The sequence below is a fragment of the Nyctibius grandis genome, chromosome 2 (assembly GCF_013368605.1).
Source record: "Nyctibius grandis isolate bNycGra1 chromosome 2, bNycGra1.pri, whole genome shotgun sequence".
NCBI lineage: Eukaryota > Metazoa > Chordata > Aves > Nyctibiiformes > Nyctibiidae > Nyctibius > Nyctibius grandis.
Window position 1 is genome coordinate 61213214 of NC_090659.1, and position 26480 is coordinate 61239693.

Sequence of the window (26480 nt, forward strand, 5' to 3'; positions counted from 1 at the left end):
GGGGCAATTCCTGGCTACTTAACCAAGGCACACAAGTGTGCTTTCTCTCTGGTAGTTCTTTCTGAGGATTGCCTGGCACAGCGTCTCTGAACCCATCCTGTTTGCGCTTGGAGTTTGCATGGAGAACATATACCACTGCTGCTTCATTACACACAAAATCTAAAACTAGAGTCAGCAGTTTTTGTTTGTCAGGGCAGCTTTTTAAGTCATATTATTGATAATGACAGACAGGTGAGCATTTCTAAGCTTATGAATTTCATATTTATGCATGGTAATCTAAACTGATTAATTTAAAAACAAAGATCCGTTCCTCAGAAATCTCATGTGTTTCATATTACACATTCCCGTTACGTGAAGAAGAATTACTGGCAAGAAGAAATATTTGCAGTGGTGGAATCATACAGTGACCAGCCTTTGTCCTGGCATGCAAATGGGGCAATACGAGTCATTTTCATCTTTCTTGTACAACACTGCTGCACAGGAGCAAAGTAAAATGGGGCTGTGGTCAGACCAGGTGGTGAAGTCAGTCACAGGTGACAGAGGTTCGCTCAGAAACTCTGTCCCTTTGCTTTTGCATGGTCAGAGTCGATCCCCGAGGAGAGCCTGAGCCAGGATCCGTGCTGCTCCCTTGGGAATGTTTGCTGGCAGGGGTCTTCGTCCCACCATGTCCTTGGCACCCTTGCAGAGCTGGCTTCTCCCTTGGCCATCCCTCACCAGACCAGTGACTTCGAGGAGGATGCATTTCCGCCTTTCCATTTGTTTCACTATTTCGGCTTTCCGGAGGTGATAGTCACTGTATTCCTTTGGCGTGTCTGAAAACTGGAGGAGGAGGAGGAGGTGTAGCTTCGCCCCATACTCCAGAGCATCTCAGTTTGAACAGCTGTAGCCAAACCTAGTTTCTGTAGTCTGGAAATTACACTGCATGACACAAAAGAGCGCAGTGATTTATACATCAACAGTCGCTTTTCTTGCCATAACATTTCATTGTTCTTTTTCCCTAAATCTGTAATTACATGTCTTTGTCCTGCTATGTGCTGCTTCACAACAAATATAATTCTTACACAGGCTTTGTGAGTGAAAATAATCCCGCTCAATTAGCACAGATCATAAACTCACATTGTGTGGGAGCAAGTGGTTGTAAATGATGGATTCGAAATGTGGGGCGTTGCATCATCCTTTTCTCTAATTTAGTAAGTTCTCCCCCAGTACTACTGTGTGCTGGTGGGCTCCCTTAGCCAAGACGGAGGCTGGAGGTCACCAGCGCCTACAGCTCTGTTCTGCTTGGGCCTTAATACTCTAATTTAAAGTTTCCAGGAAGGCTGCCTGTGAATAAGCTAGATGTACTACATGTGCTGTTTAAATGCTAGCACTTGGAGAAGGGTGTTCATTAGGCGGCAGTTGTTTCAGTTGTTTTTTTCAGGCCTCTCCTCCATTAAGGAAGATCTTTGGAAAAGGCTGGCAGGCAGGAGAACGAGGAAAGAAAGGCTTTTAGGTCTGTGCATTCGAGGACGTTGTGTGGTTGGCTGTAGTTCTAAAACACGCACTTCTTGGCTGTAATTGGAAGAAATATATCTTACAGAGAAAAAAAAGAAACAAACCTGCTGTGGCTTTTGTCCTTGTGAGAACAAGGCTCCTCGTTTTGTGGATGAATTAATACTATTAAGTAATTGTTTACATTTTTCTTTCATGAAGAAGTGGTGAAGTTTGCCTATTAATTAATACAAGTAGGAAAGATACAATATAGAGTCTAACCCCAAATATTAAAGCTCACTGCCAGTTTGTGTAAGAAGTGTTCATCTATACTAAGGTAAAAGCACATCTGTGTTTCACTTGTAGCACAAGAAAGAAAAAGGTAAAATAAGGATGGTCACGGTGGAGTTTACGAAGAGAAGAAATCATTGTAGTATAGCGGTCACACTGTCTTGGAAAAGTATTTTGTCAGAAGCTTGTGTAGTCTTTGGATCAGGTAGATCTCTGTCCAGCCCAGGTCCATAAGCATGGTCCTGGTGAGTGACTGATGCTCCTTTGTGTTGTACTGGTAATATCAATTGACATCTTAGTATGTTGTTAACTCTTAAAGTCTAAGATGTTTCCTTTCCCACATGACTGCTCAGGGGAGTTGAAAGATTATTCTTGTCATTCTCTCATGTCCAAAATTAGCAAAATATGTGCAAGAGTAGTAGAAATGTTACCGAAGCAGAAAAACAGGATTGTAGCCCATCAGACATTGTAGCAACTGCTGTAAATGGCCAAATGTGGAAGAAAGAGCAGTGCGTGCCAGAGACGTAAAACCTACTAGAGTTTCCAAAACTTGGGTAAGGACTATAAAACTCAATCCATCTGTAATTTCCAAGATCTAAATAAACATCTTGTTGATATTAAATTGAGTCAGGCCCAAACTATTAAGATCCGGTTTTCTCAGTCTGTCATTTTGGTTTTGGAAACTCTGTGTTTGTTCCTTTCTGTCCACTGCAATTGCTACTTTTCTGGATGAGATTTTATGGAGTGTCTCACATTTTCCCTTTTTTTCTCTTCCCGCCCCCCCCCCCCCCCCCCCCCCCCCCCCCCCCCCCCGCCTTGCCTTTTTTTCTGTTTTAGATTCCTTCCTGGACAAGGATTGGTACTATATCCACAGATAGGAGACAAACTGGATATTATATGCCCAAAGGTGGACTCTAAAACTGTTGGCCCGTATGAATATTATAAGGTCTACATGGTTGATAAAGACCAAGCAGATAGCTGTGCTATTAAAAAGGACAATACACCTCTACTCAACTGTGCCAAGCCAGATCAAGATGTTAAGTTTACCATCAAGTTTCAAGAGTTCAGTCCTAATCTCTGGGGCCTGGAATTTCAGAAGAACAAAGATTATTACGTCATATGTAAGTTCAAAATATCAGTTGTTCATTCTTTTAAATATAGTTGTTTGTTCTTTTGTATGTTCTGTTGTACATTATAAGCAAACTAAGAAGAATGTGAATGGGTTTGTATTTTTTTCTCTGAAAATATTTTACTGTTAGCATATTTTCAACGTTATTCCTGACTTCTGTGGGGGCCTCTGTCTCTTTTTTTCCTTGGTTTGTGTAAACCTGGTTAGATTGTACTTGTACGCCTGTCAAGGGCTTCTCCTTTTTGCACAATATTGTGTCCTGTATTCACATTGAATGTTGTGTGCAGCTAAACAGTGATGTGTTTCCTGCTCGCAGCTCTGGTGATGTGCCATGCTATTGGCCTTGCCCTCAGGTGCCGTTACGCCAGGAGTAGGAGTAGGGTGTCCTGGCCATTCTGAGCTGAGGCATCCTTTGTGAGATGGCTGGCCATCGCTCCAAGTGGTCCAGGGATTCTTGCAGTGATCTTTTGGCCACTTTGGTGCCAACTTTGACAGTGTAATTTTCCCACAAGGGTTGCTGGTGGGCTCTAGCTGAGCATGCATAGCTGCAACACATACCTACTGTGTCCATACAGTAGCTAGAAGGGTTGTTGGGCAAAACTTAGACTAGCATGTTCTTGAGTTTCCTCCTTTTTCGTGGTCCTGGACTTGTAAAAATAATGTGCGTGACACAGGCCTGGTCTAACAGTATAAACTTTGTGTGAGTCTTAGTCTGATAAGGGATTTGTGGCTGAAAGTGAGTCTGGAGGTAACTGCTGTGTTTAGTGATTCAAATTACTTATGATGTGTAAAGTTAATGATGTGAATCAGGAGTTAGCATAAGCTGAGACCTCAGCAGTACAGCAATAATTTACATTAGCTTAGGTTTTGTCATTGTGATACTGTGCCTTGTGGATCTCATTTAGCCCCATGGGGACTTTTGAAGTCTAAAGCAAGGATCACCAGTTAGTAGGAGATGGACAAATTCTGTGCATTGGCTTTTTGGCAGTTACAATGAAGTTAGGTACTGGTGCATCTAATTTCTGCCACCTCCTTGAAAATTGGAGGACTGATAACTATTTCATGTAATGTCTGCCACTTTAAATATTTATTGATTTCTTAGTTAAAAATATTGGTAATTTTACAACTGCTCTGAGCAAGTACTTTTAAAATGGAAACGGAAGTGCGTTTAATATGAATTAATGCGCACTTCCCAGTTATCCATAATGGTACACACTGTGTATAAAACAAGTTGTATGTCACAGAAACTATGTAAGAATTCACTGTATTAAATATTAAATGTAGAAATTACTAAATAACAGTTGTGGGAGATACAAAACACTATTTTTTGTTTTTTAAGGTTTGACAAAAAGATCACTTGATACAGGTGCTTTCTCTGTTTAGTCAAGGGGTATATAAAAACACGATCCCACTTTCACAGCATTTAACTTTGACAAACTTCTCACTGAAATCCGGTGAGACTTACCAGGGTAAAAGCTGCAAGATTAGATGTTGAGAGAGAGTTGTCTAACTCCGGTGAAAATGTGTAGCGTAAAAATGACCAGGCTCAAATAGCTGGCTTTAATGATGAAATATTTAGTTCAGTATTTAGTGCTGCTTTTAAAAACGTCCACAGCAGACCAGCTGTAGTGGAACAAGTGGCACTGTTAAAATTATCACCTGAAAATTATGGGCACAAATGGACCTTTCTGATACCCTGTCACTTCTGTCATATCTATGTCATGGATTTACCCAGAGAATTATTAAATATGTCTCATTTTCATTAGTTTTGTATAATTATTTCATTATAGCAATAAGACATAATAGATGTTGCATTTCCTGGAAGATTACAGTATAGTTTGGTTGAAAGAACTTGCTCAGCCTTCAGCCTAATGCCTCAAAAATCACACTGGCCTTGCAGTAATACTGGAGTGCCTAAGGATATTACTTTCCCTGCTTATTCTGGCATAAACAAATGGCTAATTTATCACTACGTTGCTAGCATACTAACCGAGCTGCAGCAGGAGTACCCATACATTTTAATAGGTCGGACAAAAAAAAAAAAAAACACAACCCTGAAAATCCAGCCATCCTGAAGCTAAAACTCTCACTTTTCTATCATTCCGGGAGAAAACAATGAACTCGGTGATGTCAATCTCGGAAACACTAAGAGGGTTAGAAAACTAAGCCAGGGCTCAGCCAGGACACCATTTTACAGAGATACTGGAGCTAGATAGGATTTTAACAGTTTGTGTTCAAAAGCTCACGGTCTGACACAGCCTTGTCAGATGCAGGTTCTGGTAGTCAGGACGTTTACTGTCATTTTTATAAGTAATGTAATACATCTTAATCATGTATGCAAATCAGACCATAAATCATTTGCATACATCCCTGTTCGCAGACCTGTAATTTAACAGGTGTGCACAGGCCTGGAATGTAGTGGGTCTCCCTTTTTCCCTTTCTTCCTTCCTTCCTTCCTTCCTTCCTTCCTTCCTTCTGTTTGTTTGGGAGTTTTAAGTTTTTCTTGATTCGTTGGGTTTTTTGTGGGGGGTGAGAGTGCTGTGAAGCGAAGGCAACGATGCATTTTATGTGCCAGCTTTTGATTTTGAAGTATTTTAGGATCTTGTATTCCCTTGACTAAGGGGCATCAAACAAACCTGAGACGGGAGTTTACTGAGCCCAGCATCTTTGCAGTGCTCGCTATGGCTGCGTTTACAGCCTAGTCTCACGCTGTTTATGCTGACAGGCTCTTGTCAGGCCTTTAAATGTTTTGTGCATCATCATGTACCTTTATCATCTTGCCATTATTTGAAACCACAGTTTGTTTTTCTAAGGTAATAATATGTGGTTTGTGGAGCTGTATTAAACAGTAAAATCTCTAGTCAGATTAGGGGTTTAGTCATTTTGGGATGAGCAGTTATACCACAGGATGAAGCAGCTTCCTGAGCCCTGTGTACCTTTAGGGAGATGTGATTGTATAGAAATTCTTCAAGCCATAATATTTATATCATCCAGATGTATTCGTGATAGGTATAGCAGAAGGAGATCTGTTCTACTTACTGCTTCCCTAGGTCTAAGCATGTGAAAGATACAACTTTTCTCATGCCAAAATTCACAATTTTTTAAAAAAGTAAAAATGTAGATGAGTGTCTGATACTTCTTTTCACATTTAATGGTACTTTAGTCCAAAAATAGTCTAATCCATTTCTTGGCAAAATATTCCTCAGTGTGAGTATCAGGATCCAAAGAGTTAATTCTGTGAGCAGCAGTTCTTGGAAAGATGATACTGAATGGTATTGTGAAAGTGAATAAATGATGTAACAGAGTGTCCTTGCTTTTCTCTTCTTTGCTATCATCAATTTTTTGGTTCCTAGGAAATTAATAGATTCATTTTCCTACAGCTACCTGATTTCTTTTCAGCAGAACTGGAGAAGGTCAAATGTACTTGAGATCTCAGAAGTATTAATGTTAGATTATCCTAAAATATGTGACCATTTAGCTAACATATCATAAGTCTCTAAGGAAATTCTTAATCAGATGCATGAAGGAAGATACACCATGCCCAACAACATAAATATCTGTGCGAAGGGCAAAGTTAAGCAGAAGAAGGGTGTGCAGATTTGCAACTCTGATGTTTGCATTAAAAAGTCTTTTTATGTCTTTGCATGGTTAGGGAAAGAAGTATAATTTTCTGCTGTTGTGGATTGCTCAGAACGAGCAATGAGTATCTTTTCAGTACTAGAGGATTGATCTGCAAGTACTTGGGTCGTGGTGTAACTTCTCCAGCACCTCTTAGATGCAGCATTTCTTGTGTGGGATGGAGACGTGTTAAGAGTAGTAAAAGCATATATAATAAGTCAAACATGGTTACTTTCCGTGAACAGGAGTTATCCTAAACCCTTCCCAACAAACTTGGCCTTTAGTCAGAGAGCATAGAGAGCACTGTGGTGCCCTGGGTTTGCACTGAGGGAGCGCCCTGGGGAAGCCTCTGGGAAGCTGTGCCGGAGGGAAGGGAGCAGTGCTGCTTGCCTTCGAGCCACCATCATGCTCCTGAGATAGTTTGGCCAAGCAAGCACATACTCTGCTCACTTCATCTCTTCTTTTGCTTAAGTGAAATGAAGATTATGGGCTGGCATCATCAGTGTTAAAAGATAAGTCCCCTGCAATGAGTCTTGTTTGAAATTTGTAAAAGAATGGCTTGAGACTGGGGAAAGGGCTACAGGATGGTCCTAGAAAAGGTTCATCTAAAACACTTGCTCTGCCTGCAACCTCCTTAACCAAGCTTGCTGAGCTAATGATGCTCATTGGCTTTGACATTGGCAAAATGGAACACGCAACTTTCCTTAAATGTTATTTTGTCAACTTTTTTCAAGTGACCCACTTACATAATTGATCTCTGGCTTAAATTAAAAATCATATATTTGGTCCCTGACTGATTTAAAGGTTTATACTGGCTAGTAGCACTGCATTTTGGATAACTGCTTTAACAGTACTGTGGCTTTTAAAATCGAAACAGTCATTCTGAAACTTCAGCATTAGCTGGGTCTGAAAAAATCACAAGGCTTTTTATGTTTTCACTTTGTCATTCTGTTACAATTAAAGGGCAATAACTGTCTGAGGAAGAACACATTAAAGGACAATATAAATTGTGCCCTGAAATAAGGCCCAGCTGGGAAGAATAAATCTCTTTGCATGGCCAAATGTTATCTTAGTATTCTGACCAAACAGTTTTAAGTGCTGGCTAATCAGACTGGCTGGGCATTCTGACACCTCTCTGACGCAGGTTTCAGTCCGCAGTCCCCTGTGACCTCCCAAATGCGAGAGCTACCCGAAAGGAAACAGTAGGTTTTCCTTTGTTTGGAGGTTGAGTCTGAACTAGCCAAAATCAGGACAAAAACTGTATCAAAATTCCAATTCCATTTCTTTTGCAACAATGTCATTTTCCATGCTTTTTGTTAAAGACTTTGTGGTCAAGGAATCTATTGTTATTTATTTTTTGGTGGTGGTGGTGTTAATGAAAGCCTGTGTGATAATAGCCACCCTGATTCCCGTTGTACAAAGATCAGGTTTTTTTCTTTCCTTTCTCCTCCTCCTTCCTCAGAAAATTAGATAAATGATTTCTTCTTAGTGTAAAATAATATCCAGAGGTCAGTCTTTGACTTTGCTGAGAGTCTTTTAAGGGATATATCTGCAATACCACTTAGCTCTTGTTGAATTGAATATAAATACAGCTCATACAAATAATATTGGAGAAAAAAAATCACTGTCTGTGAAGCTTCAGATTTCTATCAGAGTCTAAGACCTACAGGATTAATGGAGTCGTCGTCCTTTGGGGTTTTCTCCCAGACCACACAGGTCTTGTAAGAGAATAAGGCTATTTTAGATTGATGGACTTTGTTCATATTCGGTGCCATTACCTAGGCAATACTGACCGTTTATCTCCTTTAAAGTAGACAGAGATAGTTCAGCAGGAAATCTGTTATTATTTCTCTGTTCCTAAGGGAAGGAAATGAAAGATAGGAATGCCCAGTTTGTTAATTGATGGCATCTTGTGAAAAAATACATTTATCCTCCCTTATACCCCCCAAGTATTCCAAATAGATACGGAAGCAGATGAAAATGAAGAATAATTATTCAGACTGGAAGAAAGAATTATGCAGGAAATATTCATGAATTAAACAGGTTTTAAAATTTCATAGGAAGCTGTTTAATATTTTTAGTCAGTATTTATTTTTCTCATTTTTTAGTTCCTCATAAAGAATTTATAAATACTGGAAATACAGTACATTCACAAAGAAGGATACAATATTCTCACTTAGAAGTCTTTATATATACAGCATACATATCAACAATAAGGGACACCTGAAGTGCTTTGCAAAAAACCAGCTTAAACCCTCATCTTCTACAAGTTGTATATGTTCTTAAATTTACATGTACATCCTTAATAGGACTACATGCAGAAGAGGGTTGGGTTGAGTGTTTATTTTATGCTTTATATGCAGGGTGTGATTAACTATTTAAATCAAGGGGGTGTGTACTGGGGAGACATGCTATGAGGAAAGTATCTGTCTAAACTGAAACTTAGAAGTGTACTAGCATACTGAAACACATTTAACTTTCATTTTGTACCTAAGTTTGGTGTTGAGCATTTATCTCATCAAGTGGGACGATCAGTCTTTATTTTATACAGTTGCTTGTATTATATCTATTACTTATTACAGTATTTTAAGTCCTAAAATAAAAGACCAGGAACTGCATAAGCGTTTATAAAGTCTTTAATGAAATTGATTTTAAATTGTTTACCTCGTTAAAGTCTTCACGTAGCTGGATTGGAGGGAAATGTACTTTTGTCTGAGAACTACAATAGCTAAAACACAGGGTTGAAATGGTCGAAAAACAGGGTTAAATGCCAGTTTGGACTTTCTTTCCTGACTTTAGTCAATCCTGGAAACTTTGGAGGAAGAATATTTCAGGATTCATTTCTGATAAATCAAACTATAAAACTAAGCCCTAATGGGCAGTCTTCCAGTTGCTTTTTTTCAGTCCCAAGGAAATCATGCGAATATTTCTGTGAGTAAAAGCAGGATTAGGCTTAAGGTAGTCTTAGCAATTCTTGGAGAAGAGTCCGTCTTAAGCTGATAAGGCTGGTTTTGAAAAGCATGTTCAGATCTTTGTTAGCATGATTTATCTGTTTTCCGTTCAGTAGATGAAGACAGCAAAAATAACTAAACCACAGCAGCAGACTTGTCCTTATGTGCTCACTGAGCTGCTGTGAGACAAACAGAAGTCTGAATCCGAATCCTGCCAGGGAAACCAAGATGGATTTGTTTTTCAAGTATTTCATGTTAGCATGTAAATGCATTAGACCACAACAGTGCAGCTGATTGCAGAACACAGAATGGTTGAGTTTGGACAACACCTCTGGAGATGTTCTAGTCCCCTGCTCAAGCCCCTGCTCAAGCAGGCTCAGCTGTGGGAAGTTGCCCAGGACCGTGTTCTGTAAGTCCGTTTCTGTCTTGTATTGGGGAGCCTGTGACTGCACCCAGCACTCCAGCTGTGGCCCCACCAGTGCTGAGTAGAGGAGAAGGATCACCTCCCTCTGCCTGCTGGCATTGCTCTGCCAAATACGTCCCAGGAGGCTGTTGGCCACCTTTGCTGCAAGGGCACGTCACTGGCTCATGGTCAACTTGATGTCTACCAGGACCCCCAGTAACATTTCTGCAAAGCTGCTTTCCAGGTGTTTGGCCTCAGCCTGTGCTGGAAATCAGTTCCATCTGCCATCCAGAGGCTGCCACAGCAGATTTAGTAGCAGATTCAAGACATTAATTAAATAATTTGTGTTGCAAAATAAAAAAAAAACACCTTAATAATGTTGTACTATTAAAACACTAGTGAAATATTAAAAACTGTATGAACGTCATTATTAAAAGTATCAGTTCTCCTGTCTAGTTATGACTTTTCAAAATTCCAAACACTGGAGGATTAACATACCCATCCCATCGGAGTTTCTTAAAAGGGACTGAGATGTGCCTATGTAATAATTTCTAAAGAAGCTAAACCCCTTTATTTCTTATGGCAAGTATTTGAACTAGAGGTCCTGTAGCACCTTGGAAATTCAGATTGCTTTATTTCAGCAATGTTCCCTCATTAAGTTTTACTCTGTGGGTATTTTAAAGTTCTAAACACAAACACAAGCGTACTGCAATCAAAACAGTGCTTAACTTCTGATCATCTTTGCCAAGTGCACAGTCATCCAGTAGCATCATAATTGATCTCAGTACTAAGGTGCCAAACTCTGTGTTGCTGAAGGATAGTTAGATGATGTAAATAGCTTTTTGTGTTTTGCAATAAAGCACGCTTTTGTTGTGCTTGATGTAAAAGCAGGAGATGAAGGTATTCTTTTATTGAAGCAAACATGTGGAAAATTGCTCTAGATTGTTATAGTACAGAGCATCTCCCCTGAAAGGAATGAGGTTCATCTACAGGGCAAACTCTGACTGTGGCACTTTATTGGGGTTACTGCTGGACTCTGTGTGGTCAAAGCAAATAACATCATGTCCATCTAAACTGTTATAACCATGAGACTGGCACATTTTCTCATCTATAGTGTTATATTCTAAGCTGTCGCTGGGCATTAACTCAGTCACTGGTGAAGTCCTACCACCTAGAGATGAACTCTGCCTCAAAATGATGTTTTCCACTTCAGTGCTACTCGTATAGCAATTACTGGGTCATTAATATCATTGCATGCAATTAGTGATGGTAGAATGAGCAAGAGGTTTGTTATTTATTTAATATGAACTTTCACTATAACCCGTTCTTATCCAAGTGCTACAGACAGAAACCAGAGAGTTTTTCACAGCAGATGAACATCCTTGAAGAATGGTGTTGAGTTTGTATGATACAGAAAATAGGTCCTCATTTAATGTTAAAGCTTCTGCTTTTGTTTCCAGCAAGCCTGCTTGTCATTAGCACCAATCAGTGTAACTTGAATGCTAACTAATTCTATTAGTTCTGTTCAGCTGAACTGTTAAGCAAAGCTTGCTGTGGTAGTGAGGAGATATTTCTCCCCATCCATGAGAGGCTTTTGCCAGTAGTGTGCCAGGAGAAAGGAAGAACTTACGTAAAATACTTGTTTGTGGTTGGTGAAGTTAACTAGCTAGTAATCTGTTTTATATGCATACTTTCTGATATATACAGAGTACATCATAATTAGTGGGCTTGCATCTGCCACAGTTACTTCAGCGCTCACAAATATATAATTTGTTTATGTAAACTAGAAGCAACCATGTGTGCAGTAGATCATTATCTGACATTTCTCAAAGTATGTGAAATATAGAACTGAAATACTTTTAGAAATGCTTAACTGTAATGAAAGACTTAAATTGTCATTCATAGTGGTACAGTATTGAGATGCTTCTATTTTTTATTTCTTTTACGATCTCTAAATCATTCCAACAGAATTTTGAAAAGGGGCACTTGACAGCAGTGAAGCAAGTAGGATTTTGTTGTGGGTGGGTGGATGCTGTGACCTTCTGTAATGGATAATAATTCAGCAAATAGTTTACTGTTTAGTACACTTCAGCTATGGTATTCCTTAACCCAGAGGTAAAGTGGTGCTGTTTTTAAAATGATAGGCAGCAGAAACCAGTTGGAGCTCACAGCTTTTTTGATACTCTCTGACTCCATCTTGCTCACTGGCTCTTTTTCCGTTTATGGAAAGACTTTGTTGATATAAAGGACTTTTTTTTTTACCACCTGTGTTCTTGTTGTATGATACCACATCTCCCTGGAATTAAGAGAATCATTCTGAATGTAGTTCGCAAGAACTCTCTCCCTGTTTTGTGTTAAATACTTGGGCGGTCCTTCTCAGTCGGACGACATGAGATGTGGGAAGGAGAGTCTAGAGATTTCCAGAGGTGTGCCTGGAATTAAGCAGTTGGTATATACCACGGTATATTACAGTACCGAACTGACTGTCTTGCTTCTGTCCTCCACATTGCACCCCCCAGAAGAAAAAGTGAACAGTAATAAGATCTGTCCCTTTCTCGACATATGAAAGCAAGTGGAGAATTTTGTGGGGAATTATGTAAAGACCCCTATATCATGAGTCCCATCTAAGTACCACAAGTCACGCCGTTCACGTGTGGACAAGATACATTTTAGAGCCGTGGTTAGAAAAGGGAATCACAAAGTTTCACTGCAGAGCCTTTGCCTTCTTCCAGGCAAGAAGAGGCCTGTTTTTTATTTTACTTCATTTTATTCTGGTTTTAGCTTGACTGGGGAAGGCACTGCTGCGTACTTGCTGTGCAGAATATAATTTGTGGATCCTGTTTAGGTATAAATCCTGAGACATATAACATAGGACTTAATTTAAAAAACAGCAAGGATGAGAACTGGAAAAGAAGAAGGGAGAATTCTGGTCCTTTCCTTCATATAGAAGTTTTGCCTCATGTGTGGATAGAGGGGAAAAAAGTCTGGCTTCAAGAGTATTTATAAGCACTCCATAAGCTTTAGTTTAAGAAAAAAAATCTATCTTAATGTGAAGAAATGTGTGGAATATGATTGAGAGAATGAGAGTTTCTCAATGGTCTTTAGGATGAGAAGCTCCTCAAAATTCTACTGCCACTTTGACTTTGCAAGTAGGACAAATGAAAAAACAGACATGTTAGAAAAAAGCAAAATTATTGGTAAACCATTTTTATACGTTATTCATTACTGTCTCAGTGTCCTATATTATATTAATTGAGCAAATTCAGCAGGTTTTTATAATTTTTATTAAAGATCCCTTTTTTGTCTCTATAAGATCAGTAGAAAAGTTATTGCTGAAGCACGAAGAGTTAAACAGAGGTCTCCAGTCTGTAAATAGAAACACAGACAACACGTTGACAGTACTCTGTGCAACTATTCACAATGCAACTATTCACAATGCATTCAAGTTTTAGCAGTTGCGGTCCAGGTTTGTGACCGCTGATAGTTAAATTTTGGAAGACAATTTCATTTTTTTAAAAAGTGAAGGTTTCAGTGTCAGTCTCATTTTTTGTCCCTACAAGCAAGGGTAAACCGTTAGTTGCTAGTAGATGAGATTAGTATGTTTATCTTCTCTCTAAACTTTCTGCAGCTCACCCAATATAGTGTTTGCCAAGCTACCTGTTCTTTGGTGAGTGGCCTGAACAATTTTTTTTGGTTGTTTCAGATCTCCATGCAGATCTGGCATTGCTACTAAGTGGGGAAAAAAAAAAAGAATTTAATTTCATTTAATTAAAATATTCTTTCTATTACCTCAGCTGCCTTGTTCTTCATCCCTGGCTGGTCTAGAAACAACCTCCGTGTTGTTTTGTGGTTTCTCAGTGTGTGATTTCTGATGTTCTTAAACCTGTCCCATAAATTTAGATAATTTATGGGAAAAAAGAATTATTTATTTGGTGCTTTAATAAGAGAGTCATTAAAAGGACCAAAAGCAGATGAAAGCAGTTAAAGCGCAAACACACGATGCCTGGCCAAAATAGTATTCTATTGCTTAATAAAAGAAAAAACCCTCAAAAGCTTTACATGCACTTAGTAATCCTGTGAGTGCATAGGAGATCAAGTGCAGCTTTGTTTTAAGAATAACTTCTTACTACTGTTGGATCTAAAGCTTTCGTGGATTTTTGCTTCTGCTTAGGCTTTTCCATGCTGTTTCTAAGCACAGCTGGGGAAAAGTGGAGATGGGTAGGGTTATTTGATTTTATTTGTCTCTGATTTTGAGAAACCTGTTTTCTGCTGCTGAATTCAAGCAGTATTTAAGAAAAAAAAAGGTGAAAATCACTACTGTTGGGTAGTACTGGTCTACCTCAAAGAAACCTGTAATTTTCATTTTTCTATTAACAGATCCACACGAGCAGCAATTAATTCTTCATGACTCCATCAGTGATATGTCTTTTGCCAAATGGCTTGTATCATCCAGCACGCTAAGGGGGGACAAAACCAATTTTGCCCTCAACCATCAGTTGACATCACTCATTCATTCCTACAGTCTGTGGTTTAAAGTCCATTTAGTTTTCACAGGAATATTAAGTATGACGATCATAATTTCTTTCTTCAGCCATGCAGTCCGTTTCATATTCAAGCTCTAGAAATAAATGTGTTATAAAGTTGTGTTGGTTCAAAGGATATGACATTTAATTTACAAGTTGGTAATGTATTTTATAATCCTAAAACATAAAAGTATGGGTAATAATTGTGGCAGAATTAAGAAGCTGAGATTTTTGTCTGATGGTGTTTTCTCTTTAAGTAATTGTGATGGCATTTTTTCATTTTGTAATGTGTGTTTTTAGGAATGAAGTAAGTTGGATTTTTGTGACTGTGCCTTCATTTCTAATCTCTTTGTGAATGAAAAGCTATATACAGGCACAAATCCAGGAGCTTAATTCTCCATCTGATTAGAGCAATGTTACCAACCTGATAGGTTGAAAACAGCCAAGATCCATGCAGTGGCTTGGCCTCCTGGGAGGCAGAGTAATAACAACAATCAAATGAAGACATATTAAAATGTAATATTACTTCCTCTCCATGGGGACTGTATAAGAATCATAGCCAGGAACTATTCTTGTCAGCTGACTCTGCTTCACTCGCTGATTCCCTGCCTCTGCATTTATGACTAATGCATTTCATACAGTAAGCAGCACTTGTGAAGTTTTAAAAGCAAATAAATGTAAAACATCATACATTGATTTACATGAGTTCCCATTTTTACTTTTTTTAAAAAAATAATTTATATATTTGGAAGAAGGGAAGGCAGAGCTGGAATTAAATTCTTTGATCTGAATAATTTCATTTCCTCTTGTATGAGTGAGATGATATGTTAGGCAGCGTTTTATGAAACTGAAATGTATTATACTAGCTTTTCCAAAGTGAGTATGTATCAGCAGGCTCTTAACCGTAATTCCGTAAGAGGTCAGTTCTTCTGAAAGTTGAAACCTCAAAGTTATATTCCTTATAAAATGGCAGCTGCTGTTGTATTCAAGGAATGCAGACACACAGTATTTATACGGAGCTCAAACATAATTTTTGACTGACTGCTGCAAACATTGCCTGTAAATTATTATGATTTTGTCAGAAAGTCTTAAAATTAATGGATTTTAGGGCAATTATTATGTGTTTATTTGTAGATGTGGATAAATGGTTGACTGAATAATTTAGCGTGCTTTTCACTGTAATTACTAGTTTTGTAATTGACACCAGTGGAACAGGACAGGTCTCAGAAAACCAGAGGTACCTATCCATCAAACAGATTTTAAAATATTTTGCTACCTGTTTAGCAACATTGTATTTACTTTTAGTTTCCTGTGTCTTGCTCTATTAATATAAAGCAAAGTGTGGATCCTGCGAACATTTGATACTCATGAGAAACTTTATATTAATCGTTAACTATGTTTATTAATGTTAATATTTAAGTAGTATCTAGTCATCTTAGCACAGGGCCATGTATGGTACTTCATGTGTGAGTAATGTCCTCTAGTATATATCCATATTTTGACATATATATAAAACCCCCCAAACCTGTTCTTTTTTACATATATGTATATAAAAATAAACTGGATGGAAGGTCTAAAATTTGATCATATAAATGCACCAAAGAGTAGCGTTTGCATTTTAGATGCAAGGAATTTGTGTTACGTTTCTGTGTTTATACCCAAAACTCTTTGTCATAGACACTTTTTTTTGGACGTACCCTTTCAGAGCGAGCAGAGCTCCAGGTAACAGGGTCACTTTCCTGCTGAAGTGTGAGTGTGGTGGAGGAGCTTACATGATAGCGGGTATAATTTTCATTTGGAGATCAGTATAGAAAGGCAGCGGCAAGTGTTTGAGGAATATTTTGTACTCGCTCCTCGCTTGATTTCTGCGCACTAAACTGTCAAGGGGCATTAGTGGTATGAAACTGTGTTTTCTCTGATGTCCCAGATTACTTCTTTTGCTCTGTGCAGCTTTTCAAAGCTTGAAACGATGTGTTTAAAACTACACACTTTCTTCCTGGTACACTAGGGATATGTGAGGTTATATTTCGATAGTCTTAATGAATTTTGAGAAATAATTTCCTCCAGTGGCCTTGGGTAATTGTCGGTTTAATTACAGGGAGAAGCTGAGATGGAAACTTTGCTTTGTCACTGAAATGCTCCTCTTTGAAAATTCCCCGTTCCTTGGGATGTAGCAGTCTGTACTCTGAGCTATAACATAGGCTATCTGAAAACCCCTTGAAGAACTGTGGAAAAAGTGAATACTTCTGCAAATTCATTCATCTGACATCAAAGCTGTGCAAGCATCCTTTTAGCAAGCAAGCGAGACAGATTGCGCTCGCGTAGCCACACAAACAGACTCATTGTACATCTGGGCCTTCCCATTTGGAGACTGTATTTGAAGTAATTTTGCATCCTTTTTGCCCCCTTACTTTCTTATTCTGTACTGAGGTCAGACTGCATGCTCTACATCTTATTGAGGTCTCCTGCGCTGTGGGTTAAATGGATAGGCCTTTAAAGAATAAAAAGGCATTGATGTTCAGAAGAAGTAGCACTCTATTCAATTAAAATCAAGTAGAAGGTGTTTAAGGAGATGTGAGCCCCCATCGCCTCGATTAAAAAATAAACGAAGAATAACAAAAACCGCAAGACAAAGTCAGTGTTTATTAGTTGTACTTTCAGTTGATGCTCAGCTTTGGTATTTCTATTTACTGCTTTTTATTCCTTGTCCTTGTGCTGGTACATTGGCAAATAGGTCATAAAAAACACTTTCAGCAAAGACACATTTGATTTATGTTCAGAACTGGTTCTTAGTATTGATTTTTTTTCCCTCTGGAAAAAAAAAAAACCCACAAACACAAAAGAAAACAAAACTATATGTCTCCATTATTTTCTGAGCCTGGCAGTGCAGTGGCACATTTCAGATTGGCTTTTATCTTAAATTACTCGTTGTGCGCTTTTATATTTTAAAAAGTCTTTTTGCAAGTTAGAAAAAAAAGAAGTAGTTGCACGTAAGGCCATTGTCATGTTTTTACAGGGTGGGAGGGAGCAAGAGGAGGAACTGGGAGGAACCATGTGTGAGGAGAACGGAATTTTAGGAAAAGAAAGCACAATTTGGGAAGTTTGTATGGTGGCTGTAATTCGAGTTAGTCACAAAAGAGGCAGAAGTTGAACAAAAACAAGAAGTAGATCAAAGGCTAGGAAGCAGGGTTCAGCGGTATGGGGTTTATATCTTTACGGCTAGAGAGAAGATTAGAGCAAGAAAAATACTGCCATGGGGCTAGGAAGACATTGTGAAGGAAAAAGGAAATACACATAGGCTGCATTTGAAAGAAAATCCCCAAGGAAGGTGAAAGAGAAGGAGCGAGAATTAAAAACAAAGATCCGAACAGTGTGAAGCCCTGGCTGAATTAGATCCCGAGCTGAAAGGAGAGGGGCAGAGTCAGGAAAGTGCTTCTTAAGCAGTTCACCACAGCCATGGCAAGCAGCAAGCTCCGTTATCTCCTATTTTCTGTTTGTCTTCTCCAGCTGGTGGCCCAGTGCCGGCGCACATGCATGCACCCGCTCGTACCTGCATTTTGGGCCTTGGATAAACAGCTCCAAGAAATGATGGTGAAATTTCCACCCCCAGGACAACCGGGGTGGGAGAACACCTGAAGCGTTCTCTAAATAGCAAAGCTGGAGTCCACCGTTGGTGGATGTGCCAGCTTTGCCACCGTGGCTGGGGCACCAGCGCACACACCGACATGGCCAGTGCCTGGTGCGGTGTGGCGTGGCAGCGATGCCCACAGCTGGGGAGTTGCCGAAGAGTTTTCCAGCAGCTGTCGGGGGTTTGCAACCAACAGCTGGCTTGGGCAGCAGCGGCGGCACACCCCTGGGCCGTGACTCAACGTTTTGGATTCTCCAAGGGAGTTGTGCTTTGCACTCAAATCGCGTTGCAGTGTCAGCTTGCGACGGGGTTGCGCCAGGACGCACGGTTCCAGCCAGCACCTAGATAAGCGAGAACAATATAAACACAGGGGAAAGCACCCGTTTGTTTGGGCGAGCTAAAAGGTTTCTGTGAGAATAGAGCGTATTTCCTCCCCAACCATCCGCCCCCGTGGAGGCTCCTCAATGCTGAGAAAAGTGAGATTGTACTTTAAAATATTAAATGGTTTTCCAATCAGTGCAGAATCTCAGCTTTCACCTGGGTCTTTTGTATGCGTTCACTTCTTCCAGCAGGAGATTTGTAATAGAGGAAACAGGTGTAATGTGGTGATTATAAAGATATTGTTGAGGAAAAAAAAAAAGGGTGAATTTTCAGTGCTTTGCTCCTCTGAGTCTGCCAGGGCTTCCTTTTCAGCTGACTCCATCACCTTTTAGCAAGGTGCTATGTTTTCATCCAAGTCAGTCAGTCAGTCAATTGTGCATAGAAAAAAAGGTTGCTGGGTAAATTTGAAACCTCAATAACACCTTCCTCCATTTGTATATATTGTACAGCTTACCAATGTATTCATTCCTTTGCAAGCTTTCAACATTTCACGACTTTCCATAGGTCATCCTGAGCAACAAGAACAGGTCCTGGTAGATCGAAAGATTTCTACTTTCAGACACTCATGTTCACATCACTTTGCCTGTTGATTTCCTGATTTTTATTTTTTTTTTCTTTATTTTTCTTTTATTTTTAATCAGCAACATCAAATGGGTCTTTGGAGGGCCTGGATAACCAGGAGGGAGGGGTGTGCCAGACAAAAACCATGAAGATCCTCATGAAAGTTGGACAAGGTAAAGACCATCTGCTGTTTCATGAAATCACTTTGATCAGTCTTGGTGTCCTTTTAGTTTTCAGGCTTCTTTTAGCAGTTTAGAGCAGAGAGCCAACCGAGTCTAGTGTGGTCATTCCTCCCTTACAGTCTGAAAGCAAAGCCTATTTTCTCTTCTTCGGCTACTGACAGATTTCTGCAGAAGGAGCGTTAACGTAATAAGATCTCTTCATTGGAGAGATCCCTAGAAGGAAAGGTCACCCGGGAATAGTGTGTTTCAGTCATTTTTATTTTTATTTTAAAAACAAAAGCCACAACTCTGCTGTTCAAAATTATTTAAAATACATGAAAGGAGGGAAGCTAATATTTCTGTAGTTTGCTTGTTATGCATTCTGATTACAGAGGGGTTTTTGTTCATTGTCTCTTTTCACATATAGATAACCTATTGTGCAGAAAGAAAGAATTATTCTTCTAAGTAGAAGTTGGTTTAGTAGTCAATCAGCTTCCTCAGTTAAACTGAAATGTCATCTGCAAAGCTTTTCTTGCCAATTACAGGAGTCCCTATAGTTCCTGCAGATGGCCTCACAATTTAAACCTCTGAAATAACTAATGTAACCATTTTGCTTTAAAAGGAAAATTACATTCTTATATCTCCCAGTCCTTTGCATAAAGATTCTTCTGTTCAAAACCATTCGTGTCTGACGAGGTACCTAGAGCTGGTTTATAAGGCTCCGTACCATCAAGCGCCAAAGCTGCATGAATCGTATTTCTCTCCCCCAGATCCCAACTCGGCGGGGCTACCCCGGCACACAGATCCCACCAAGCGCCCCGAGCAGGAAGCTGGCACCAACGGGAAGAGTTCCACCACCAGCCCCTTTGTGAAGGACCACTCAGGTAGGTGCAGCGGGGCTTGCACCTGGGACAGGGCTCTGGCGGAGTCTCCTCCTTTGTCCCCAAACGCATTTTATTTTACCATTAAAGTGCCAGAAAAACAAATGTTTTCGTACGGAGATGAAGCAAAAGCCAGTTCTGGTGCTCCAGTGGATAGTGTCTGGGAGCTGCAAGTTTTGGCAATGGCTGCTCTCTCCCCTCTTCCACTCTGCGGTGAAAGTTAATTACATCTTGTGAGAATATCACTCACTTACAGGAAAGTTTTTGGATAGGACATTCGCTAAGCAGCTTTATGATGGTAAATGCTGCCTTACATTTAGTTCTCTGGCAGATGAACGAGTCTTTCTGTCTTTCTTTTCCCGTATAATACATTATCAAGTGGTTCTCGACAGCCATTTATACAGTTTATTTCAAGGCATCTATAATTGATGTCCTGATCTTTTAACTGACCATATAAAGTCTACACATGGACGGCTGGTCTTTCACTACATTTAAAGGTTTTTTTTTTTTAAATAATTATCTAAACAAGATAAACAGGTGGTTCTAAACAAATATCTTCAGGGTGCATTTCAGAGAGTAGGTGAACAAGAAAAAACCTAACTCTTAAGACCCAAGGTCTCTGGAGGAAAATTCAGTGAATTGGGAATGCCAGAAAGCAAAACTTGCTGACAGTTGATTCTGGGGTTCCTGAAAATGGCTGCAAGTTTTCCTTGCTAGCTCTGTCATTAGTTATTGGACTAATGAATCTTTGATATGGTGGTCTCTGGGCAGGCTTCAGCCATTTCCTACGGAGGTTCCAGTAGCAAAAGTTCACAGTTAATGTGGGTGTAGCATCTGCAGTATTCTTCTACCTGTGAGTGAGCATCAGGAGAGGGAAGTCGGTTCAAATTTTCAAGTGAGAAAGTGGCAAGTGAAAACTAATTTAATTTTTGTGACAAATAATATGACAGTGTGATGGTGCCAAATATTCAACAGGCTGTTCAGCACATGAGCTTTTCCTGACTGCCAAATACGTGGTGTTTTCTTTTAGGTAAATATAAGTTAATACAAACAGATGTATGCTATAGCCATTTTGCCTATCTCCTGCACTGCCTCAAGCTCCTTTGTTTCACGTGCAAGTAAGAGGAGTCCACATAAAGAGGCACTAAGGATGGTTTAAGTTAAATCAGTATGTGAAAGATAAAATAGCAGAAGAACAGTGTGACACTGACCAGTACTGGTTGTCCTGAGAATTGTCATTTCGCTGTGTTATTTTCCCCTCGCAGTCCTATCCCACCCCTCTCTGCTGCCCGGGGCTGGCCGGCATCTGTTAAAAGATGCGGTGTGCATCAAAGGCTGCCTTGTCAGTGCCAGTCCTCGCTGCTGATGGATGATGATGTATGAAACAGGGTGGTTTGGGAGCAGCACAAAAGTGAGACCAACAGACACAAAGTCTTGTTTAATATTGATTGCTGACTTCGGCTGTTTGCATTTAGCTATCTAACAGGGTAATTGGTTTGTCAAAGTTCAGCTGTCAGTTAATTCTTCCAGTCTTGCTTACTCTACACATTTTTAAGCAGCGTAAACGGGTCGCAGGATGGCAATAACTTTTGTCTGTTGTATTTCTGTTCTTTCCAGGATCTAGCACAGATGGCAGTAAGGCTGGGCATTCCAGTATACTGGGTTCAGAGGTGGCCTTATTTGCAGGGATTGCATCAGGGTGCATCATTTTCATCGTCATCATCATCACTTTGGTGGTTCTTTTGTTGAAGTACCGGAGAAGACACAGGAAGCATTCCCCACAACACACGACAACTCTCTCACTTAGTACGTTAGCCACCCCAAAACGCAGTGGCAACAACAATGGTTCTGAGCCCAGTGACATTATCATTCCTCTAAGGACTGCAGACAGTGTCTTTTGCCCCCATTATGAAAAGGTCAGCGGCGACTATGGACATCCGGTGTACATAGTTCAAGAGATGCCTCCTCAGAGTCCAGCAAACATTTATTACAAGGTCTGAGAAACACACAACCAACTCTGTGGTACAGTGGAGTCGTAGAGGAAACTCACTGGTCAAATGCTTTCTGTTGGGGTTTGTGATGACGCCTTGTGCGCTAGCATTGACTCAAGCACAGGTGGGGAGAAGGCAACAGCTCTTTCTCTGGGAGCCGACGCAAGCTGGACAGCTTACCTAGTCTGTAGAAATCCTATCTCAGTGAATAAGTGTTCACTGAAAGCTGGAAGACTTTAATGTAGAAGATGCCCATTCTGATTGCTGTACTCTTGTTACATTCATCATCCTCAAAGCCATGTGCTGCGGGCGTTCAGGCATGTACAAAAGCCAAGGGAAGATGGAGTGATCCGTGGATGTTAATAGCTCTAGGTATCCTGGGAAGGTGCTCTAGGATATATCAAGCTTGAAATGCAATCTTCTGACTGTGTGTGTCTCTCAGTGCGTACTGGATTTGTCACACAGACCTTGGTGTCCAAGTAAGACTTGTTAAAGTTCTCTTGCTTTTAGTCCGTCACTGTTCCATTTGTTTCTGTTATGCAGGGCTCTGCCATCCTTCACATAAGATTTCCTTTCACTCCACCTCCTGAATCACTAATGGAACATTAATGTTTGGAGATCCACGCTCCATCCATCTGCTACAGCAGCCTCACTTGAATGGGTAATGCATTTATAGAAATTGTGTTTGATGGTAAGGAGCCTTCCAGCCAAAAAGTTAGGGTGTCAACAAAGTCAAGAGCAGGACTGGGTGGTGGAGGGAAGGGGTGACTGCAGTTGCAATTGAATCCTGCTGCCTCAAAAATAGAAGCTGGGAAGAAAAAAAGAAAAAAAAACATTTAGGTAGCACAGCAATTTGGTATGCTAAGTTTTAAGAGGCCAGTAGGAAACACAATAACATACGCAGTGGATTAGGGCTGCATTTGAAGGAATTCATGGTTATCAAATACCAGTATGCAGAAAAAAAATGATACCTTCAATACAGTAGAACAAAGGGGTATTGTTAGTAAGTGAACAAGCTTGGAGAGGACAAGACAATAGCAGGCCGCTGAGGATATATTAGGGCAGGGCTGTTGTGGTACTGGCAATAAAATATACAGCTTTGAAGCTGTAGCAAAAACGTAGTCTGCTTTGGATGACTTTTAAGCAGACTCAGCTGCTATACTATCACACTATACTAAACACAGGGAAAGCATTTAAGAAAATATCAGAGAGCCAAATCTGACCAAGATGATTATAAGCCAACGGGTCAAATGAGCTGTAATTCTATCAGTGGTAAAGTTGTGAAAGAAAAAAACCCACAATCTTTCTCATCTCTAAAAGTAAGACAGAATTTCTTTCTGACTGAGCCTTTTGACGCTTTGGTTTATTGTAGTGCTGTCTCCCTGCACAGTGAGTGTAGGTACTGTGACTGACACAGCAGTTCATTGGTGCTCTGTTGCAAAGTTAAAGCACATATGGCAAACCTCTTGCAGTCTGTAAGAATAAAATAAATTATGACACTGAGATGGAGAAGGAAGCTATGTCTTATTTATAATAGGTGTATAGAACACAAGGGATACAAAGTAAGAGTTTTTCTTTTGTTCATTCTTTCTTACTTTTTTGTTTTGTTTTCCTTTTTGCTGTATTTTGAGATTGCACAGAATCTACACCAGAACATGTGAAATTCATTTGCGGCAATTAAATAGTCTTAACTTGTCATCGTTTTACATATATATATGTGTGTGTGTACATATGTATATACACACATATATATGTTTATATATGCATATATATATACACACACACATTTAAAAAAAAAGGAACTGCTTCTGGGAAAAACATCAACCATCAAAAAATAACGAGAGCATATTTAAAAAAAAATCCAAAGCATCTCATAAGAGAAAACTACGAAATGTAAGGCCCAAAATATCAGGAAATCAATGTTACTGCATCACGTATTTAACAATGACAAGGTGTGCCGGCATTTATTTTCTGTGTTGTGTTTTCCCTTGCCTTATGACTGACGTGTTCTGTAGATTTCGTTGAGGTTTGTAGAGGAGGGTTTTCAGGTTAAAGTTTTCTCTTTAGCATGGCTATTCCCCTAAAGCTCCCACCCTGGGGAAGAAATAAAAAAACTCTACTTTTATATGTGCTATGCAAATAGACATTTCTAACATAGTCATGTTACTATGGTAACACTTTGCTTTCTGATTTGGAAAGAAAATGTAGCAACAGCATTTTGGGGTTCTCAGAACTCCGGTGAGCACCTGCAAGAAAAAAAAAAAAGGGAAGAAAAAAAGAATCTGTCATAGAAATGATCACTCTCTCTGTTTCCTGAACCTGAAAATGGTGTTGGGATGTCAGTCCAAAAGAGAGAAACAAAAGAAAAAAATCTCAACCCATGGTTTGGTGGAAGGTTACCATGGTGACTAACTACAGTACATATGTAATTCCTTTCAACAACCCTTCCTTTCTGTGAATCCATCCATACAAGGTTCTCTTGTAAGTCATTAAGATTTTATTTTGGGGGAAGGGGAGGAAGGGAAAAGATGGGTTTACTGATACTGATTTTTATTAAATCAAATCTATGCTTCATCAGTTGGCTACATTCTAGTTATGTACTAAACTGTGAAAAAAAAATCAGACAAATTGCTCAAGAGCAACCTGCAACCAATTGAAAAAAAAATGTACTGTGCGTCTGTTTTGTGTCTGGTGCAGAATTATGACAATCTACCAACTGTTCCTTTATTTGACGTTGGTCCAGCTTTGAAGTTACTGTAAATGCCTTGCTTGTATGATCATCCCCAGTCACCCGACTTGGAATTTGCACCATCATGTCTAAGTGACGATGCTGTAAATAGGTTCAGATTTACTGTATATGGATTTGGGGTGTTACAGTAGCCTTATTCACCTTTTTAAATAATAAAAAAAAAAACCCTCATGAAAACAAGACAAAAATGGCTTTTCTTAACCAGATTGTGTATATAGAGCAATGTTGTTTTTTTATAAAGTCCGAGCAAGATGTTTTGTATAAAATTTGAATTTTGCAATGTATTTAGCTACAGCTTGTTTAAAGGCAGTGTCATTCCCCTTTGCACTGTATTGAGGAAAAAAATGGTATAAAAGGTTGCCAAATTGCCGCATATTTGTGCTGAAATTGTGTACCATGAATATTTATTTAAGAATTTCTTTGTCCAGTTTGTAAGTAACACAGTATTATGCTTGAGTTATAAATAATTTCTTCTTTCTTTGTTTTGGATTTTTTTGTTTTGTTTTTTGTTTGTTTGTTTGTTTGTTTTGTTCTGTTTTAAAACTAGCCGGTCATAAGTTTGAAATCTGCTTTAGTTTCACATTGCAATTAGTTCCCAGAAAATGAAAATTATGAAAATCACATTCCACATCTGTTTCAAACTGAATTTGTTCTTAAAAAAATAAAATATTTTTTTCCTATGGAAACCTTGCCTTCTAAGTATTTTCTTCTTTTGTTTTGCCATTTTTTTCTTTTTTAAAAGGTGAAAATAAACAAAAAAGCAACCAGGACTGCCTCTCACTGCCCCTCCCTTCTTCTGTCTCTCTTTCCTCCCTCCATCTCTCCACCCTGATTGCTAGTGGTTTATAGGAAAGCTAGCTCCTTATAATACACTGACTTTTGTTAACCTACTTCTTTCCCAGACTTTCTCTTACATATATCAGGAGATTTTAAAAAACACGCGAGGGTCTTATGCCCTTGGAAATCAGTGAGCTTCAGTCAGGTGCAGTAGCCAGGTTGCCTGGGTGATCTTGGAGGTGAGATTATAACCACACAAATAATTCCCTGATATTATAGAGTGGATTTACACTGTGGGCAGAGCCAGAGAAAAAAATATACCTGAAGCCTTCTGGGCGCTGTTGCTGCTGCTGCTGAGGAGGAGGAGGAAAGCCTGGGGTGACAGGGCTGAGCAAGAAGGGACAGGAGATGGAAGATGTTGGGAGAATGGCGAAGGACTGGAAATGCTGCAATGTCAAAACATCTCTGCTGGTTCTTTCAGTGGGGCCATGCATTGTCCTGTCCCTGCTTTACTGTGCCTTAAGGGAGATGGGGGCCAACATGTGCAGGTGACACAAGCCTTAATACAAGATCTGTGGTTCTGTTGCTCTAATTTTCACTAGGATAACCAATTCTCTCATTTAATAAATGATGCCTTTGTTTTTTGACAAGGCCCAGCCACCTTGAAAGTGAAGCACCTTTCAGTTTGTTAGCAGAATGTAAATGGTGTGATCATCCATGGAGTAACAGGTGGGAAGGTCTAGAGAGGGGAAAGATGCATTTGTCACTTTAACAACGGGTGCCAATTTGTCATAGAGTTTTCATTGAAGAAAGGCAGTTAGTTATAGCATTGGTTGTGCAAGTCCCATTTCTCAAATTATTTTTTCTTTTCTGAATAATCAGGGAAAAATGACTATATGGCAAAGGCACTATGTGTTGCAATGGCACAAGTATTCTGAATCCGGACTTAGAGAAAGCCTTAGACAC

General features: G+C 39.5%; 1 protein-coding gene across 1 annotated transcript in view; it reads left to right on the forward strand.

Annotated features, from left to right (window-relative positions):
- The window catches only part of EFNB2 (ephrin B2), a 45008-nt gene extending 19635 nt beyond the window's left edge, over window positions 1-25373 (forward strand). Inside the window, exons 2-5 of the mRNA XM_068422102.1 lie at window positions 2599-2882; window positions 19036-19128; window positions 19887-20000; window positions 21615-25373. Coding sequence (XP_068278203.1) covers window positions 2599-2882; window positions 19036-19128; window positions 19887-20000; window positions 21615-21997 — 874 coding nt within the window. The 3' untranslated portion in view covers window positions 21998-25373. The remainder of the gene's footprint in view (window positions 1-2598; window positions 2883-19035; window positions 19129-19886; window positions 20001-21614) is intronic.
- Window positions 25374-26480: the final 1107 nt, after the last annotated feature.